The sequence below is a fragment of the Leptodactylus fuscus genome, chromosome 9 (assembly GCF_031893055.1).
Source record: "Leptodactylus fuscus isolate aLepFus1 chromosome 9, aLepFus1.hap2, whole genome shotgun sequence".
NCBI classification, from domain to species: domain Eukaryota; kingdom Metazoa; phylum Chordata; class Amphibia; order Anura; family Leptodactylidae; genus Leptodactylus; species Leptodactylus fuscus.
The window spans coordinates 45,884,124-45,905,765 of record NC_134273.1 but is presented as its reverse complement, the minus strand read 5'-3'; the positions used below and the strand labels follow the sequence as shown (position 1 = coordinate 45,905,765).

The 21,642-nt window shown below is 42.3% G+C and overlaps 1 protein-coding gene across 4 annotated transcripts in view; it reads right to left on the bottom strand.

Moving 5' to 3' along the window:
- The window catches only part of LUC7L2 (LUC7 like 2, pre-mRNA splicing factor), a 467,814-nt gene that overhangs the window by 433,912 nt on the left and 12,260 nt on the right, over positions 1-21,642 (bottom strand). For all 4 annotated transcript variants that reach the window (XR_012717438.1, XM_075286354.1, XM_075286353.1 and 1 more), the window contains 6 exons: positions 18,247-18,341; positions 14,594-14,692; positions 13,350-13,460; positions 8,095-8,238; positions 3,151-3,327; positions 1,691-1,785 (listed from right to left, as the gene is read on the bottom strand). Coding sequence is in view for 3 of the 4 variants with exons in the window: in XM_075286354.1 (XP_075142455.1) it covers positions 1,691-1,785; positions 3,151-3,327; positions 8,095-8,238; positions 13,350-13,460; positions 14,594-14,692; positions 18,247-18,341 (721 nt within the window). In the remaining variant the exon portion in view is untranslated. The remainder of the gene's footprint in view (positions 1-1,690; positions 1,786-3,150; positions 3,328-8,094; positions 8,239-13,349; positions 13,461-14,593; positions 14,693-18,246; positions 18,342-21,642) is intronic.

Sequence of the window (21,642 nt, the reverse complement as noted above, 5' to 3'; positions counted from 1 at the left end):
TCTCCTCCTCCCATTGTTGTCTGGTTCCATTTTGATCCTTTACTGTTGTGCCTTTCCTTGCCTCTCCCCGTACTTTTCCCTCCTGTCACTATGTTAATCCTATGTTAGTATAGTGCCAACAGTGAAGCCACCCCAGATTAGGCAGCTTTCTCCACGCTTGCACGTGGATTCAATTTCTCACCTGTATAGGATTCCTGAAGAACTGCAACGCTATGCGCCATTGCAACATACATGAAATGACGAGGGCACGCAACTACTCTCTGGAGCCTAATCTAGGTTGTTTCCCCACTACCTACATCAGACGCCCTTTCACATGGCTACTAGTTCGCCCTACATTGCCTCTTCATGATTTTTTCCTAATATTTGCTGCAATTTGGTAGGTTATTGTTCTATTATGTAGTTTTAGCTTCTGAAAGTGTGCTCACCTATGCAACAGCCTGAACTTCCTTTTGTATCAGAATGTTCTTTAGTACTTCAAACTTTAGTGCAATTTACCTACCAGGACCTCTCTTATGTGACATCATGGGGGCGGGATTTTCCTAGGTCCTTGCGTGAAGAACTTTATTATTCATTGAAGAAATAAACAAATACTTGTTAGGCAACTTAGTCTATATGCTATACTAAATTATCCTATTACAGACCCATCTATTGCTATGGGCCCCCCATACACATTCATAGTTTTTACGGATCTGTTAGGGGATCACAGGACCAACCTACAAAATACATAGCAAGTCCTATTCTTGTCCGTTCTGGCAGCTTGGTCTACCTTTTTAAATTAAAGGGTCTATCCGGAGCCTGTTCATTATGTGTGCCCTCATGTAGCCACTGCCACACCTCCTAACAGTCAGGTCAGAAGGGCCTAGATGGTGGGCAATTCATCAAAGTAACCATCATGTTTCTCTCAGTCCAGTATGCCCTCTCAAGGCCTGTCAATTGGGCAAAATGTCTGAGTCAGTCGCAGAAAAATATCTAGCAGTCAACAAATGTATATCTGACCAATAGGTAAACTACCTACCCTAAGGGCCTTTTTATAGAGCAGTGGGGGGAAGCATCTTTATGCTCTCTTGTGGCAAGACCCAATATCTAATATCTAAACCAAACCTCTGCAACCCTGTACACAGATTGAATGGGCTGATGCCAATGTTAGACGGGACATGCCCATTAATTAGTTTTCACTCTACTTCCTTTGTCCCACCTCCTCACCGTACAGAGTAGACAAATGACAACAGGTGGGGCAAAGGAAGTCAAACAATTGTTAATTAACTGACATGCCCAGTCTTACCTTGGTGCAAACCTGCAAAGTTTGTGGGCTAGAAAGGCACCCATAGCACTCTGTCTTGGTGGGCTAGATGGGGCAGGGTGCATACATGTGTGCTACAGTTTCTAAAAGAGGGACAATATTAAAAGGTAGACGTAGCCCTGCTCCACCTAAAGTGGGAATGGCCACAAGATTTGCAGGTCACATGATCAGCAGACAGAATGCCATGCTGCAGAGTCTGAAGATGAAGAGAGCTGGAACATGACCACAAGTGATAATACTTCTTCTGGGTTATACTGAAAACGAGAAGTTGTTGGTGACTTTTTAGTTCTGAGATGACTAAATTAATGATAACTTCTTAATTAGTGAACAACCATTTTAAAAATGGCAGAAGTGTAATTATCTTAATACAATTACTGCTTCGGTCATTACCTTCTTTTCAATTTGTCACGCTCTTCTCGATCCCTTTCTTCTCTGCGCTTCAATCGATCTTGATTTCGCTTCTCTTGCTTTTCTGCCACAATTCTCTATAAATTATAATTATATTATAAATTACATTAAAAGGGTTGTCCCATCTCAATGATCCCATCTATACTGCTAGTTTACGTAAATTAAGACTTTTCCTAAATATACTGCTCTAGAAATGCTGCTTTGTTTACTTGCTATGTGAAATTATTCCTCCCATTGTTTACAGTCTTTCCAGAGTGTCACACCTGTTGGCCTGGCAGCTGTGAAGGCTCCCAGGCTTGTCTGTGCTTTATTTCTATCGCAGGCTACTCTATGTAACCTGTAATAGAAATGCAGGTATTTTGCAATACATTAGCATTGTAATGCGTTGCATTAGTGATCAGACCCCCCTGGGGTTCAAGACGCCTGGGTGGTCCAATAAATACATTAAAAAAAAAAAGAGACACAAAACAATTTAAAGTTCAAATCACCCTCCTTTCTCTAGAACACATAAAATTAAAAGCACTTAAATACTGTGAAACACATACAAATTAGGTATCCTTGTGTCTGAAAACACCCGGGGGGGGGGGGGGTGGAGTCAAAAGTGCTAAAATGCCGTTTTTCACTGTGTTGCCTCTGATAAAAATTTAAATAAGATGCCCTATGCATTCCTGTACACAGAAGTATAAAAAATGTTATGGGTGTCGGAATATGGCAACTTTCAGAAAAAAAAATTTGGCCCAGTTTGGGATTTTTGTTAAGGGGTAATATGTAAATAAAACCATATAAATTTGGTATTCTCAGAATTGTACCAGAACAGAATACAGATGACATGTCAATTTGGCTACATTGTGAACTCCCTATAAACGAAGCCCGTAAGAGTCGCAAAAATGCATTTTTTCTTCTAATCCACCCCATTCAGAATTTTTTCCCAGCTTCCCAGTACATTGTACAGAATAATTAATGGTAGCATCTTGAAGAAAAATTTGTTCCACAAACATTAAGCCCTCATATGGTTCTAAAACGCAAAAAAAAAGATTTAAAAATGAAAATCGACAAATGTTTGCGGTGGTAAGGGGTTAATAGAACTACCACTGTGTTAGGATATGTACAGAGACACTGACTCTTACTGCAGCTATATCTGGACAAAATCCTCAGCAACACTGCTGGCAATGCATTTGATTGGTGATTTTTATGACCCACTAGGTTGTACTGGAAGAAGCCTGTGCACAATTTTCACCGTGCCAATGATTTTATAATCCAAAGCATGTGCATAATTTACACAGATTACTTTCACTAAACTGTAATAGTGAATCAGAGAATATACATACAATTCCAAATAAGAAAAACAAGTATTAGTCGGAAATTTCCATGAAAGACCACAATCTTTGAAAAACAGTAGAGTGTGTATTATAGGAAAAAACAAAACACATTTATAAAAATACCTTTAGTTCATCTAATTTCTCACGGATTTCAATGAATCCCAAGTGCAACTTGCCGCCAAAGTGATCAGCCAATCTTCTGTCATTGTCATGGAGTCCCAGATAAGCAGAGCATACTTCACATACTCTCAGTTTTTGCTGCTGGAAGCTTGAGGCTGGCATAGAGCTACGGTAGATTTCCTGTTTATAAAATATGTAAAACAATCACTGCAAAGTACAAACTCCACATTCAGGCTACCAGGGCCGCCATCAGGAATTTTGGGGCCCCATACAGCCTAAGTGTCTGGGCCCCCCCCCTGCCATTTTTGCTTTGCGCGCCGCGGGAAATTTAGCCCCACCCACTGTTATGTTGACTCCACCCACTCATTAATTTTCCATTTGCCCGCACACTGTATAATCCTCCTACAGTCACCCGTAAATTATATGTCCCCCTCCGTCTCTCCCCTAGCTTCATATACACCCTTCATCTGCCCCCAGATTCATGTCCCCTCCATCTCTGCCCCCAGATTCATGTCCCCACATTTCTGCCCACAGATTCATGTCCCCCCATTTCTGCCCACAGATTCATGTCCCCCCATCTCCATACCTCCCAACTTTTGAAGAACTAAAAGAGGGACAAAATGTGTGGCGCGCTTAGCGCGCCGCAGCAAATTTAGCCCCGCCCACTTTTGTGTTGACTCCGCCCACTTGTTAATTTTTCATGTGCCCGCACACAGTATAATCCTCCTACAGTCACCCGTAAATTATATGTCCCCCCTCTATCTCTCCCCCAGTTTCATATACACCCTTCATCTGCCCCCAGTTTCATGTCCCCCTTCCATCTCTGCCCCTAGATTCATGTCCCCACATCTCTGCCCCGTTTCATGTCCCCTCCATCTCTGCCCCCAGATTCATGTCCCCCCAGATTCATGTCCCCCCATCTCTGCCCCCAGATTCATGTCCCCCATCTCTGCCCCCAGATTCATGTCCCTCCATCTCTGCCCCCAGATTCATGTCCCCACAGTGTCATGCTGTCCCCTCCTTCATCTGCCCCAGTGTCATTCCGTCCTCTCTTTCATCTGCCCCCAGATTCACGTTCCACCTCCACAAACTTACCTTCTCCTCCGCTCCCTCGCCGCTCTCTGCGCGTCTCTCTCGCTGACACATATGCGGCTGAAGCGAGGAGCTGACCTGTGTCAGCTCCTCGCTTCGCCGCTGCCGCCTCTCTTGCTGACGCTGACATGTATGTGGCTGAAGCGAGGAGCTGACCTGTGTCAGCTCCTCACTTCGCCGCTGCCGGCTCTCTCGCTGACACATATGCGGCTGAGCCGGGTTCCGGCTCAGCCGCATATGTGACACCGAGAGAGGCGGCAGCAGCGAAGTGAGGAGCTGACACAGGTCAGCTCCTCGCTTCAGCCGTGTATGTGCTCAACTCAGATCTGCGTCCTCTGGACGCAGATCTGAGTTGAAACAGGACATACAATGACTGCTGCCGGCGCCAGGGGGCCCGGGCCCCCCCCCATTTTAAAATTTGGCCGGGCCCCTGACGCCAGTAGCAGTAGTACTGGCCTATCGGCGGCCCTGCAGGCTACATGTACACAACTGTGTGTATGTTCAGGGTCTGTGGTTAAACGGATTATAGATGATAAATATGTTCCGCCATTCCTTCATTGACCCATGAACTTCCTCTAGTGAGCAGAGGTTCATGGGCTCACGGCCCCATAAACAGACCTGTGATAATACAAAGGTATGTGTCTGGGGCCTTTACAATATAATTGGTCAGTGTACTAGCCACGAAAATACACAGCTACAATGACAATGCATGAGTGTAATGAAGGAAGACAATCTATGGTCTACTTTTTATTAGCAAGATTTCACTGGACTGAAAATGCACTGTGTGAAAGGAACTTTGAGATGCTTTAACTTACCCAAGTGTTTCTGAGTTCTTTTCAAGGCACATTTTAGTTCATGTTACATTGATAGATATTTTTGGAGTTTAATTATGAAAAAAATCTGAAATTTAGTTGATATTTGGAAAGATTTGCAGTTTTCAAAGTGAAATACTGCATTTCAGACAGATATTTATTAATGTATTTGGGTGGTATGACTTATCTACCATATTTCTACTTTATATTGGCATCATCTTTTAATTGCCCTTCAATTTATTAGAAGGCTTACGAGTGCAACAGCAACTTTCCGGTTTTACAAGAAAATTTTCCAAACAAGGGACTACTTCTGTTCGGAAGGGGATTATAAAGGCCTAAATATTAGAAACCCACATAAAACACCTCATTTTTAAAACTGCATCCCACAAATAATTCAAAACAGCATTTTGGAAGTTTGATAATCCTTTAAAGAGGACCTTTCACCATATCTGGGCACATGCAGTGTTATACACTGCCGGAAAGCTGACAGTGCGCTGAATTCAGCACACTGTCGGCTTTCCCGATCTGTGCCCGGTGTGAAGAGCTTACGGTCCGGTACCGTAGCTCTTCTATGGTCAGAAGGGCGTTTCTGACCATTAGCCAGAGACATCCTTCTGCCTCGTGGCGCCTATCACGCTGTACTGTCCTGATAATACTCGTCTATGGACGAGCTGTGTGAGCAGAGGGAGGGGGCGTTCCTCCCCGCTCCACAGCACAGCGTGATAGGTGCCGCGAGGCAGAAGGACGTCTCTGGCTAATGGTCAGAAACGCCCTTCTGACCATAGAAGAGCTACGGTACCGGACCGTAAGCTCTTCACACCGGGCACAGATTGGGAAAGCCGACAGTGCGCTGAACTCAGCGCACTGTCAGCTTTCCGGCAGTATATAGAACTGCATGTGCCCGGATATGGTGAAAGGTCCTCTTTAAGTATTACACAGGAAATTAAAACAATATGATGGTGAAATTCAGACATTTTATTTTTTTCAATAATGCGCTCATTTATCCCTAAAATTTGCACATTCAGAAGGTGTTGAAAGGACAAAATGCATCTCAAAATTATCACCTGTCACCAAGTAGAAAATGCCAAACAACATACAGCATTTGATTCCTGCCATCCTCCTCTTGTTTTTATTTCTAAAATTCATCCACTCATCCAAAAGCTATAGCCCCTAGATGTTATATGTGAGCTAGCTCTTATTCTCCATGTGGGCGGGCACCTTTTATTTTCTTAAAGAAAAACAAAAGGTTATCACTCAGAGATACTTCTAGGACCAGAGCTTTTGAATAGAAGGACAAACAAAAAATTAATTGTGCACAGAGAGAATAAAATGATGTGTGGCATTTAGTTTTTTATATTTGGTGGAAGATCCTCTTAAAGTGCGTTAAGTGTCATACGTGTTTGGGCACACAGCAGAGTGCAGATTTAGATTGATTGGACTTTGGATGACATGTCACATTTGCAGAGCCCCTGAAGAGCCAGTAAAGTGGAATACTCCAAAGGAGCAACCCCATTTTGAAAACTGCACCCCTCAAAGAATTTAACAAGGGGAATAGTTAGCATTAGTTTTCCCTGATAAAAATGCACAGTAGAAGATGAAAAGTGAGTATGTAACCAGTGGGGAGCACATTGCGTACACTAAATTCCCTGTATTCTTAATTCCCTATTATTTTTTTCAGGAAAGGCTGTGCTTCTATTGGTATCATTTTGGGCTATATATGGCTTTTTGATTACTTTACTTTGATTCCATATTTTCACCATGTGGGATAAATAATGACTTAGGTCTGTTGTACAGCTGTACTTGGTTTTGACATCATATATGGGAAAAGGGGCTACTTTTATAGGGAGCTACTTATTTTAATTAATACTTCACTTTTTTTTGTCTCAGAGGACATGAACCTAATATTATACACTATTAGACAATATTACATACTCCAATACAGAAGTACTGGAGCGTATAGTGGTCATCAGCGTTATGCATAAGTTGATAGGCTTGAATAATCGAGCCTGAGGCCAGAGAAAATAACTGTAGACACGGGGTCAGAAAGCAACATGCCCAATATTTTTTTATTTTGTATAGCTGCAGGTCGAAAATGCACATATTTTAATAAGTAAAAGGTGTTTAATAAGGAGACATGCAGAGCATATCAGAAACGCATCAGCCATTTTTGAACATCATATGGGGAATTTTTAAACGTAACTTGTGCTTTTTGTGTATTTTATGATGTCAGTTTGACAAAATAAAAGCTAAGTTTTATGGAATCACCGCATTGCTGGATATTGTCTATTGCTTAAAGGTGTTGTCTGGGATAAAAATAATATTTCTACACTAAGCTAAACACCCTCCACCCACCTACTTTCTAACTTACTTTACAAAAAACCCCACCCAAAACGCTATAATTAGATCGTGGGGTGGTCACTTTATTCGGGGGGGTTGGCCACCCATGCCTGTGCAATAGAGCCGGAGTGCTGGCTACAGCGTATGTCAGCACTCTGGCTCTATGCACAGGCAAATGTCTGCAAGAAGAGGAGCCGGCCCCACAGAAGGAATTTCTGTCCAACAGTGCATCTAATTTATTAAGGCCCGGTTCAAATCAGCGTTCGGGAAGTCTACTTGGGGATGACTCCCCCCCACCCCACCCCGTGTGGTTTCCGCATGAAACATGCAGAGAGAAAAGTGCTGCTTGGCAGGCTTGTGAGACACCTATTGCATTCTGTGGTTTTCTTTCCCCTTTACCACCTCCCCCATATCATCCTTTTGTTTGTGCTACTCCCTATTCTGAAGTCCTTGTTTTTTCCATTTATTAATCGGTGATCGTTTACATCTATATGGAGTGGGAAGTTTCTTGCACCTATTTAGTTTCACGCACTTTATAACATTTTTTATAAAAGCTACAGTTGGAAACAAAGAGAAAACAACAGCAATATAAAAACAGTGCGTAGTCAGAGTAGCAAGCAGTGCCTTACCAAACCTAACATGTATCATCCATATTAATGACGCCAAGGCTTTATAACAGGTAATTTATTATAGTACCACTACAAACCTCAGCTTCTCTTTTCCGAGTTCTGGTCTTTTCAACTTCATCCATAACCTTCTGAGACTCTTCCACATTTCCTTCTGCTCCTAACTGCTCAGCTTTTGCTAGCAGTTTTCCAATCTCTTCATTCAGCTCATGTACTTTCTCTGCCTAAAATGAAATATAGAATTATTTCTCCGACTACGTTGCCAACATCTCTCCAATTGCAGAACTGTCAATTTATCGAACTTTTTGTCATAAATATGGAAATGAAAATGGAATGATGGTGGTGTGTGGTGGCATAGTGCTACTGCTGAAGTTAATGAGGACAGAGCACATGCTGCGTTTGTGTGTCACTGTGTGGCTGCCACTGTTATAGGGTGTGATGAACCGGCCCTCAATCATCGTTCTCAGCTATGTTTCTAACTATCTATGTAATGTATCCGTGTATAGACCTGACCCTCAATTAGATATCTGGGGGGGGGGGGCTATCTGGTATGGAATTGCCATTTGCCATGCCAATGCACCCTCTGGCTAAGTGATGTCTTTACTTTAGCAGAGTGCGAAGGCTGATGACAAATGGCTGAGTCTAATTACCTGCTGGAAGTTGCTTGGATCAAAGCCTCTCCTAGGCCAAGGACTTTAGCATATCTATGTTAATCTCATCATCCTGGCAGGGGTTGTCCTGTGTAGCAGGAAGCCTTAGACTGCATCTCAGACTCTGCGGAGTTGGGCTGGTAGATAACTTCAAACAATTATGGTTTTATGATGATATTGCGCCAGGGAAAGATGCTACCATTATGACAACTATATCTTCAAGTGCATAGTAGTGAGACGCACGGTTTTAACCCAAAAACTTTAAGCCTACGGGCCTGGGAAAAGCCGAGATCTAGTCCTCGTTACTCATCGGTAATTGGGGTATCATGTTTGGTGTCAATGTGTTGGGAAACTCGCGGTGAGCAAAGACATGCCACTTGTTTGACCGTATGATCATGTGATGAGGAATTATGACCATTGATAGTTATTTGACTGCCAAGATAGAGGGTGGTCCGAAAGCCCTGATGATGTAATTTCAGGGTGGAGCCCAGGGTCAATATAAGATTGACCTGGGGCGAAGCTTGTTGTTCTTGTTCTTCTCCTCTGACACATCCGGACACATGTGAGCAAGTAGGCTCTGTGTGTGGCCCCCTCCCCCCTTGCTGGGGGGAGGGCGGGGCAGAAGTGGCCATGTGCTGAGAGACAAAGAATGCCATGCGGCTAAGGGACTTCTAAAGAGAGCCATGTACTCCTTTAACGCTAATGGACTTATGGAATTATGAGGAATATGATGTAACTCCAATCTGATCATGGATTTATGGACTATGGACTTTTTACATCGGTATGGAAAAACTCTCTTTATTGCTATATGCTGTGGGGGGGGGGGTGCTGCGGGTGCCCCCACCAGAGTCTTTAATGGACTGTATCTCCTGCCTTGTGGGTACCATGCGTTGGCTGCGGAATCGCTGGGTGCCTAAGGACTGTTTCTGTTTCTAATCTTTTAATCTCTTTAATCTGTTTTATCTCACTGCACTGTAACATACCTTCTCTGTAACCGTATAAGCTTGTGACCGCCAGGGTATATCTTTATATATATTTCTGGTTGACCTAGTATCGACCATCTTGGGTTAATAAAATGTTAAAACTTTAGAAGGCTCTTCTCGTATTATCCTATAAGGCCCGGTCCTTTCTCTGGGTTTGTGGGAGCGGACGGTATAGTTAAGAAGGCGATCGCGGGTTCCGCCTGCGGCAAAGGCCGGGTAGGCCAGAGGTTGCGGCCGGGTGGCTGAGGTGCGGAGGCCGGAGTCCTCGCGCCTTGGGGGCCGGAGGCCGGGGCGGAAAAGCGCGATACGTCACATAGGAGAACACTGCAGATAATGAAGTTCAGTTCTAAGTTACTCAAAGGGAAATGAAACAGATTGTGCATGACTGACGCTATAAATTTCAGGTCATACATTGAACCACTATGTATAAAAACAACTGTGTGACAGTTTTACCCATAGTTATCCTTAAGGTCAGAATACCTATATAACACATCATAAGGTTTATAACTTTCACATTTCAGGGCCCAGCTGCTTCACTGCTACTGCGGTGTATAGATCATCTTTGTGGCCAGCTGTAGAGGCATCCTCTGCATTTACTGACAGGCCCCAGGGCCTGGGAACTCTTTACTTCTGCCAGCTGTTGAACACTGCTCCCAGCTTTATGCTTTACTTATCTCAGCCTCCCTCTTTTTAAGGCCTGCCAGAGTGCCAAATAATTGATACTTCCTCTGTCTTCTAGCATCGGGGAAAGTAGATTTGTATTCTAAGATCACTATGAATGGTGTCACCAGCCCTGGATCTTGTTCTGGGACTGGTGTTCCACAACGAAATGGTGCCGCCCATGCACAGACTAATAAAGGTATCTCGGGCGCCGATAGCGGGAATTAGTGCCGGGTCTTTTCTGTACCCGATATCCACTGTAGTATTACAGTGGATGTCAGCAGAGGGTTAAAATCCACCGATTGGCCCCATTATAGTCAATAGGGTCTGCCAGGCTTTGTGTGTAACCACTGTTTTAGCAGTCCACCTCTCTGTTGTTCAGGTTCCCTAACAGACCAGAACAATGGAGGATCTTGTGTGAACCTAGTGTAAGACTAACACAGCAGCTTAATAATAAATATTTAATAAATAGGATACATTTAATTGAAAAGTTGTTTTATAGTTGGAGGTTTGCTTTAAACAGGAGTGTGACAAACTGGCCCCTCTGGCTCTCTATTGCACCAGCCTGATGACATTGCAACTGCACTTCAGTCCTATTACACTCGTCTGTACAACCTCCCACCAAGGACCCACCCGGACCTACCCTCTACTTCCAAAGGCATCCAAGAAAATCTTGATTCCTGTAGCCTTCCCTCTCTTACCTCCTTGACCCTGGGTTCTCTTAACATCCATATTACAGTAGAGGAGCTCGCTGACACCTTAAAAGGCCTTCCAAATGGTAAAGCCCCGGGCCCTGACAGAATCACCTACCTGTACAATAAGACCTACAGGAACTCTTTTCTTGATGGTGCCCCCATACCCCAGTCGATGCTCCACTCTCACATTACTTTAGTCCCTAAATCTAATAAAGACCCCAAGATTGCTCCAACTACAGGCCAATAGCCCTTCTTAATTCTGCCCTTAAATTGTTCATAAAAATTTTAGCTACCAGATTAAATGCTTGGCTTCCTTCTCTCATCCTCAAGGACCAGGTGGGTTTCATCCCTTGTCATCAGGGCTGCTAATCTGATAGATGTAGCCAATTGTTCTACCATCCAGACTCTCCTTTGACTGGCTAGACTGGTAGTTTATGTTTGCCACCCTTACCAAATTTGGTTTCTTGGGAGCCTCTTACAGCGGTCACAGCACTTTACTCTGCCCACTCTGCAGTGATCAAGCTCCTGCACCCGACTTCATTAGCTTTCCCCATTCACAATGGCACACGTCAGGGTTGCCCCCATCTACTCTTATGTTCGCCCTCTGTATTGAAGCTTTGGCATATTGTATATACTCCAACCCTGATGTCACAGGAATTCCAGTCCATGACCGGGATTTCATGCCTTTTTGCTGATGATGTTCTCCTGACCCTCTTCAACCCCCATATCTCTCACCCAAACCTCATGTTAATCCTGCAGGATTATCCATTCTAATGCATTCTTGTGGGTCTGACTACCTCCTCGTTGCTTCCAACCCCCTCTTTTAGGACCTATTCACTTCACTAGAGCGGTCTGGATTATCTGTCACAAACTTCCAGCTCACTTCCTGACACTTATCAATGGCCTCCTTTCTCTATAACCCTCTCTTCCCGAGGAGTCTGGGCCCTGATATGGTATACTCCTGGAGCAGACTGGGCCTGTTTCACATTGCTGACCTGATTAACCCGTCAACCTTGGAGCTCAGGCCCTTTGACTACTTCACATCTAATTTGCACTTGCCACCCTCTGCAATCAATCTCTAATGGCTGCCCCCTCATGGGCTACCCCTGATGGTATTAGGTGAGGCACACAAGGGGGTAGCAGAGGAGCTGTCCCCCAAGTACTGCAAGTTACAGCACAAAAAAAAAAAAAAAAAAAATTGTGCTGTGATTTGTAGTGCGTGGGGGGCATCTCCCATGCTACCCCTCACATGTGCTTCCCCTAATACCATTAGGGGTAGCACATTTGGTAGGGGCAGCCATTAGGGATTGATTGCCTCTCCAATGTGTGCTTCCCCTAAAGGCTTCTACCCTTGGTTCCAGCATGAATGATACTGCCATTTGTAGCCCCCATTAGAAAAATGACTGCCGCCCCTCCCCACATCCCATGTGCCCGGGCTGCCAAATGTTTCCAGCACCACCCCAGTCCTATCTTCTCCTCCTCCCCTCCACAAGTGCCGCCTCTGCCCCACCTTTCATCACTTGCTTGTTCCGAATCCTGAATGAGGTAGGGAGGGGCAGGAGAGGAGAAGATAGTACAAGGATGGCGCTGGAGACATCCGGAAGCCCGGACATACGAGTGGTAAGAGGTGGGGGAGGGGTGGCGCCATTTCTCTAAGGGGGTCATAATAGCAGGATCACTCATGCGGGGACCAGAGAAGGGAGGAGGGAATTTGTGCTTACCTTATGGAGAGTTCCTTTGACTTCTCCTTCCTACAAGACCTTGCTGTGCGGTTTCAGCACACAAGTAAAGGGCGGGGTTGTGGCTAATGGGGGAGGGCTTCCTCTTCAGGGGATGAACTTGCACGAAATAACGGATTGCTCAAAGCAGATGCAATTCCTGTGTATCAGTTTATATAGGGAGCTATAGTAAATTAAATATAAATGCGGATCTGTTGTTGTTAAAGGACAGAAAAGGGGGTAGTACACCCTTTTTTTTCTGTTTAAAACAACGGACAGGGGACTACAGAGACCATAATGGATTTTTTTTTTATTTTTTTTTTTTAATGAAGGCAATGGGTCCACTGACTGGCACGTTTTTATAAGGTAAACAGCTATGAAAACATATCAGTCAGGCGGACCTGTAAACCGTGATGTGAAAGGGGCCTAATAATGCCCATACCCATGGACTCCAAGGACAACATTCTGACATGTAGATGTGGCTGCTGCAGACAATCACCCACCAACACCACTGAAGTCGCAGCTGCAGACAGATCAGTTGTTTTTTTTAACACTCGGAACAATTTTGTAGCTAATAAGGATATGTATAACCCCTTTAAATTTATTTTTACTGAATTAAAAGGCCATACTTTGGCAGCTACTTCTGCACTTATTTCCTCCTGGGTATCAGCCAGTCGTTTTTTTGCTATGTCAGTACGTCTGTCACAATCTGCGATGAAAGACTTCAAGTGATCCATTGCCTATAAGAGAAGAAATACAAAAAAAACAAAAAACTTGATAGTCTTCAGTAGTTGATACCTTTTTAATGGCTAACTAATAATTATTACCCAGATTACGATTAATAAATGATTTTACAACATTCCCCTTTTTATATGCCTTGACTCTTGAGTTTTGATTATTGACATATTAGCAATCCTGATTGGATATCGTACAGAAAGTGGCGTATCCTTTAGCCAATGTCCATGTCACACTGGATAGCATACAAGCAAAATAGTTGAAATAATCAAAGTTCACAACGATTAATTCAGCTGAATTTCAATTTTGGTTATTTTTTAAAATTAATTGCCCAGCTCAAAAATACACCACATCTATAATTAATTTTGCTAATAAAGTTTATGGTTTTACTATGCCCTCATGTGGATAGGGACATCTCCATTTATTTTTGGTTACTTATTTGGGTATCTACAGTTACATTATTTTTCGATTTGTGTTCATTGTCTGATTCTCAGGCAAATCTCATTTATTGTAGTGTGTGCAGTGCAGTGTGTGGATGAATAAATAAAACCTAATTTGCATAGAGACAAAAATGGCAGCATCTCTGCAACAAAAGGATCGTTTCGTACATGTGACCCCATCTATTTGCAGGTTGGGTTGATATACTGGCTTCTGGACACAGACTTTATTTAACACTGCTGCGTTTTTGCATTTCTGCATATGTAATGGCTTTTCTCATAACAAGTTCCCTTGAGTGCCCCAAAATAATGAAGTCTGTGTATCACCAGTGAAGTTACTGAAAACGTAACCTATAAATTTCAACCAAAAGCAGTACACTTTCTTCAAATAAAGGCACTTTGGGGTTTCAGGGGGACTACATAATAAAGCAGCTGTCCTGATAATCACAGTTTCCATGACTAGTAGAGGCAGCACTGAGTACTGTCTATACAGCCTTTACCTCTGGGTGCTCATCTGTGAAGAGATCTGGCCTGCAGTTACACAATTTATTCATATAGACATTTCTTTATAAAGCCAAAAAAAAAAAATCCCCTGAACAGCTACGGTTGAACACTATATAATGCTCTAAATAGAAAGAAGTCTATTAAAAGCAAAATAAAAGACATATGGACAAATATTCAGAACTTTTAACAAAGCTTACATCAAGTTCAAAGAAGAAATCTTGCTGTTTAGATGCAATCTCATAATCTGCTCTTAATGCCAAGTCATGAACCTTCAAACATTCTCCCAGATCCATTCTCTAGAAAGAAAAATAAATACATATTAGAAACAATAAGAATTTAGCAGATTATTAAATAAGATGTTAGTTTAATTTAAAAAAAAAAGAAAGAAATATTTCCGATTAAATCTGTGGACAGGAAACTTGTACGGTAGGAAAGCCTGCCAGTATTACAAGATGGATAATTCCATCTTACACTAGATTTTCCTTTAAATATTTATCTACTTGTTATAAATTTATAATGCCAGTTTATTTATGCACAGATGTAACATGACTTTATTGGCAGAAGTCAACCATTTTCTGCTGTCATGCCTCAGATCCAAAAGAAAATCCGCAAATTTTTATATCTCTCGAATACGTTCTATATAATGTAAAAAAAAATAAAAAAAAATAGGCAGCACTCCAAAAGATTAACACAAGAAAATGTGAGGGCAGTTTATTGCCTAAAATATGAACAAATACAATGCTTACCATATACACCTATGATGTCCACGGGCCTTATATGAAAAGTGGATGGGGGCTTTACTGGAATAACATGGCCTCTGTAGCCGGACAAATTTACGCCAAAAAATTGGTTTCATGATCAGTTAAAGCTTTGATTGTTCTCCAGTATTAAAAAGCTTAAAAGAGCTGTCCCATGGACACTTATTCCTTATCCACAGGACAGGGAATAAATGTCTGAAGGCCAGGAGCCCAATCATCATGTCCCCCCCAGTGATCAGGAGGGATGGGGAACCAAAAGTACCTATAAAGCATCCATGTGAATGGCAAGCCAATATGAATGGTACTCTAGTCACTTGTATGGAGATGTGAGCACTGGTGGAGATTAGTCCCAGCAGTCCCTTAGAAGTGAATGGAGTGCCAGTCATTGACGTTTTGACCCCTATAGCGGACAGAGGGTCCACAATGCTCCAAAGACAGAACAAACTGAGTGATATCACATCACTTGTCTTAAGGGAGTCCATTTTCCCTATGATTAAAGCGGCCCTGGCCCACAGAACAAGGCCGCAGACTGAATTTGGTTATCAGGCCTGGTGTCTGACACTAGTGGTGTAGAGGCTTGTGTGTTTAACAAAAAAAACATGAGAGTAGGAGAGGGTCACGTCAAACAGTTATATCTTGGACATTGTAAAACAGAAACTTGCTTCTTGTGTGAAACGAAACCGCAGATGAAAAAATACATGTAAAACATAAAGGATAGTAAAGAGAGATATCACGGGAGGAAAAGAGAGTCGGGATTAGGATTACTCACAATCCCATCAGTATGAGGGGTGATCCAAAAGTAATGATAATCAGTTATTTCTAGTGCACACAAAAATAAAAATAAAATGTCCTCTACTCTCTTAGGTACCAACGAGTTCAGGGGAAAAAAAAAAAAAAAAAATCACTTACCGTATTTTTCGGACTATAAGACGCACTTTTTTTCCCCAAAATTTTTGGGGAAAAGAAGGGTGCGTCTTATAGTCTGAAGGTGGCGCCTGGCATCCGCTGTAATAGAGAGGCGGAAGCCGGCAAGTGATAGACGCCATTACAGGTGCCGGGGCCTGAGACATCGCTGCGCTCCTCTGCCTTGCATGAAGCCAGCAGCGGCAGGGGCTCCTCCGTCCCCCCGCCGCTGGCTTCAAGAAGGGCAGAGGATCGTAGCGATGTCTCAGGCCCCGGAGTCTATCCCTCCCCGGCATCCGCCTCTCTAGTACAGCGGATGCCGGGTCAGTATCCGTGGCCTCTTCTCCCCCGGGGCCGGTCCCCACCGGCCCCGTACCTGTAGAGTTGCAGGCCGGCTCCTGCGCGGCGATATCGCAGGAGCCGACCTGTTCGGGTGACAGCCGGGAGCCTAATGAGGCTCCCAGGCCTGTCACTGCTATATTAGTATTGCGGCTGGTCTCTATGACCAGCCGTAATACTAATAGACAGAATGTCCCATAGACGGCAATACAGTTGTATTGCCGTCTATGGGACTTGCGATCAAGTGACCGCAGGTTCAAGTCCCCGGGGGGGAATAAAATAGTAAAAAAAAAAAAAAAAAAAAAGCTTTAAAAATCTGAAATAAATAAAAGTTCTAAATCACCTCCTGTTTTTTTTTTCAATAGAAGGTGATCTAAGCAATAGATATCCCCCAAAATGGTATAACTAAAAAGTACTTCTGGCCCCGCAAAAAAAAACACTCTATGCATCCCCGTACAGCTGCAGGGTCACCTGTCAATGTGGCCTTGCAGCTGTTATAGTCCAGTGCGTCTTATAGTCTGAAAAATACGGTAAATAGGCCACGATTCCCAGGAGCTACATTCATTTGAATACGAACTGCCAAGGAGTGAACATTAAAATGGAAAAAAATGAGATCAGAGAGGTCATCAAATACCTCTGCTTGAATAAAATGTCTACCAAAGACATACACAGCGAATTGGTGGAAACATTGGGGGACAGTTCTTCATATTCCACAGTTGCACGTTGGGCCAAGGAGTTTAAGCTGGGAAGAACATCAATGGAAGATGAACATCGTGAAGGACGCCCATCCACGTCCCTCACTGAAAATAACGTGAAAAAAGTTAAAGTAGTTGTATTGGAAGATCGAAGAGTGACTATCAAGCATGTAGCTGAGGTCACAGGGATCTCATATGGCAGTATTCAAAGAATCCTTGCAAACGAATTGCATATGAGAAAAGTCTTCGCGCGTTGAGTGCTGAAAATGTTAACAGACGCGCAAAAGAAGAAACGAGTCGACATTTCAAGAGCAAATCTCGAAAAGTTCCAAGCTGACCAGGAGAATTTTTAGTCATGTTTTGTGACCATGGACGAGACCTGGATCCACCACTTTGATCCCGAAACAAAACAACAATCGATGACATGGAAACGAGCCAACGAACCGACGCTGAAGAAATTCAAAGTGTCAAGCTCAGCAGGGAAGGTTATGGCGTCCATTTTTTGGGACGCTAGAGGAATTATTATGGTGGACTATTTAGAGAAGGGAGCCACTATTATGGGCTCCTACTACGCAGAACAAATAAGAAGATTGCGGGAGGCTATGAAGGAGAAAAGGCGTGGCAAACTGCGGGCTGGAGTGCTGTTTCACCAAGACAACGCGCCGGCTCACAAAGCTGCAGTTGCCATGGCTGCCGCCCAAGAAGCGGGCTTTGAACTGGTGGAACACCCTCCCTATTCGCCAGATCTAGCCCCCAGTGACTTCTTTCTCTTTCCTCTGCTCAAGAAACACCTCCGGGGCAAGAAATTTGACGACGATAGTGACGTGATAACTGCTGTTGGGGATTTTTTTGAGGGTGAAGATCAAGAATTTTTTTCTAAGGGAATTCTAAGTTCAGAAAAGAGATGGACTAAATGTATAGACTTGTTCAAAGACTATTAATAAAATAAATTATTATTTTTACTATATTCATTGTGTTTATTATTGATTATCATTACTTTTGGATCACCCCTCGTATTTTCAACCAGTAAGATCTCTGAAAATGGTTCAGGCAAAACTGCAGAAACTCAAGTTAGTTGAAAGTTTGGTTAGTTACTTCAACAAATTTCATGCTGTACAGTAAGATCGTGAATGTGTTAGAGACAGATTAACATACCGTTCCAGAGAGTATATCATGGGGACAGCAATTGAGCAGGTGGCTTTTGCACACTCTCTCATCACTAAACTTGATCCGCTGTCTTGTTGTATCACCTGAAAGAGATGACCCATAATATCTCATGTTACAGATCAAAAAGTTTGTGTTTTGGAGCATAACTTCATCCTAACCTGACAATACTGACTAAAGACTAAAGTCTGAAATGGCATCACAGTTGGAGGGAGCTGGACCTAAATGTCAAGTTTTAGTAGTTTTATAAGCACTATTTAATAGGATTTGTTCTTTCAATCCGTTTGCAGCTTCTGAAACATAATGGATGTGGTCATATTAAATACTGGAGAAGATACAGAAAAAAAACCAACAACTTAGTAATATAAAATTTAAAGGGAAAACAGCATAGGCTGAGGGCTCAAGACTTATCAATTGTGTATAGAACGGATGGAAACAAACCAATAGGAAGGAAGCCATCATTCCATTATACAACTATGGGATAGTTCTAGCAAATTACAAAGCACTAAAAACACTGCATCATGGACTAGAATTTTCCTACTCCTAATGCAGGTCATCAGATAAAATAGGCTTATCTAGTCTATTCTAGTTATGTAAGCAAAATAATATTTGCAATAATTCTATTAAAATAAAAGCTTTTACTTAAGACTAGAGGAATAGTTACATTAGAAGGCAGGAGTAATACAAACCTGAGAAGTACTTACACTAGTCAAGACCCAGGAATACTGTTAGTGTGCAACATTTTACCAATATAACCCTTCTTGTGCTCTGTGGACTGCCAAAACTTTTCATGATGTGACCAGCTGGAGCCCCACACAGATTTTCCTATGCATTTGCTTTTTGCTTTTCCTTCGATGCAGATAATTAAAAAAGCAAAATGGCAACATCCAAATGGAATAAACTATTTACCAGTTATGATACTAGCAATTTTTTTTCACCACTCTAATGTGAAGAATTTGTTACAGGAAAATATGCAGCTCTGCATAAAAGGAGGATGAGAATAATAATAAAAGGGCCCGTACAAAAGTGCTTTAGTGTTTAAAAAAAATAAAAAAATTTTTTATTTTTTATACCCAATGCTAGTATACAGACGATTAATAATACAAGAAGGAGCAATATGTCCCATATTTCACCCAGTAAAATTACAATTATTAAACTCTACATATTCTTAGAATAGGATTTATAACCACTGCAAGGTTGCTGGTCACATAAATACTCCTCATATTTAAAGGAGTTTTCCCATCACTGGCACTTATCTATGGGAAGAATATGCAAATTTGCCTTCCATGATGTAATTAGGAAGACAGTTTGCTGCCTCAGTGATGCAAACCAATAGAGGGCGCTCACTGGAATATGCAAGCCTGTCTTATGACAGGATTCCAATTTTCAAAGTGGAGTGCTAAAGGCTTAACAAGTCTCCACAGACCTATATGGTGGTCTCTCCCTAAGGAGTGACAATATCCCCTTAACCCTGGCACTTATCTAGAAAGAAGGAAAATGTCTGATTGTTGGAGGTCTGTCAGATGGGAATGCCAGCGACCACAAGCATATGAGCCTGTAGAGTCCACGTGAATGGAGCAGTGCCTATGGGTGACCAGCACTCCATTCACTACTATGGAAACTCAATCTCCGCCTCTCCCACAGAGAAACAGAACAGGGGATGTGCTTGTCACTCCACATGGAGCATTCACTTACAGACCTCAGTGATTAGACATCAGTCCCCTGTGGATAGGGTATAAAGGTCTACAATGGGAAAAACTCTTCAAAGAGTAACTAATTTATTATTATTAAAATAAAAAAGCAGGTGAAGAAATTTTGTAATATACTTTATTAAAGAAAAGTGTTTGTTCATTTATTTGCCTCCTTCTGCCACTGATTAAATCTATGTAATAGTAGTCTATGGAGGAGGAAAGAGGAAAAAAGAAGCAGAAAGACATCAGAGAAATAAGATTTCCTCTGTACTAAAGGGCAACTGCGCAAAACGAGGAATTACTAATCATTTTTCTCCTGACAGCAATGACTGTAGATTGAGATCTGTCCCTCTGCTCTCCATAGACTTAAAAGGAGTTTTCCAGTCTTTGTGAATTAATGACCGAACTTTAGGATAGCTGTATCCCAAGTATAAGTTAATAATGTGACCCCTAGACGTCTCCTATTTACCTCGCTTTATCTGATGCTCGGTGCTGCAGTCATGTTAATTAAAGTCAAACACCTGTGATTTACTGCAGCCACTGTAGGAGTGATAAGTGCGGGAATCATACTGAAGTTACTGTCCAGCAGTTATAAGGGAATAAAGGAAGCTTTTAGGACCTTTACCATCACGTTTATCTACAAAATGTAACTCTTTATAGTGCTGATAGTAATGTGAACCTGCTTCCCATTCACATTGTGCTAGAAGAACTTGCTCCCCTGCCAGCCCCCACCATCACCTACTTCCTGGATGTTTGCTCTGTCTCAGCAGGGAGCCCGGCTAGAGATAACACAAGCAGTTTACAGCCCTCTACTAAACTAAACTACTGGGTAATTTATACATGGACCAGGGGTCCAGAAAATAAGCCATGCTGAATATAAAACCATATAAAAACCTAATTTTTTGTGAAAAACTATATAAATGTATATCCCCTGTGATCAGAAGAACCAGGAAAGCACATTTTAATATTTTACATGCAATAGTATATATAAAAACTATTTTGGTTTAGGTAAAAGAAGTAAAATTAACAATTTAGCTTCCACATTTTTCTACTTCTAGCGAAAAAAATATTCAACTTATGTAACAAATAAGGAAAGTTATTTTGGGCCATATTTGTCTTGAAAAAACGTGATAAAAAATAGTTGGAATCTGCAAAGCCGTTAAAGTGGCTCTATCATTGGTAAAAGTCATTTTTAGCTAAGTATATCCTTGCATAGCCTTTAGCCTTCTCTGTACACTCCGTAAGTGTCTGTGATCACCGTCTACTATTCTCTATGTGTGAGAGCACGGAGAGGAGTCATCAGCACAGCAGCCTCTCATACACAGAGATGGTGTACGATGAGACTTCCTGGGTGCACGATGAGACTTCCAGGGTACACGGAGAAGGCTAATTAGCATACGAATAAAAACAGACTTATTCAACAACCACTGAGGCAATTTACATACAAAAGGTAGGTGTGGAATAGCATTTCTAAAGGCTATGCAAGAATGTGCTTAGTTTAAAATGACTTTTCCCAATGATAGAGCCCTTTTAAAAAGATATTGCTGTGTAAGCTAATGCATACCTAAGTGCTAAATTTGGCCTGAGCATTGGAGAATCAAAGACAATTGGTCTTGAAAGGCTTAAAAAGTTGTGGATAACTCCTTTAATTGTAAACAGATCTGCTTGTGAACAGTAAAGCGACTGAATCAGAATA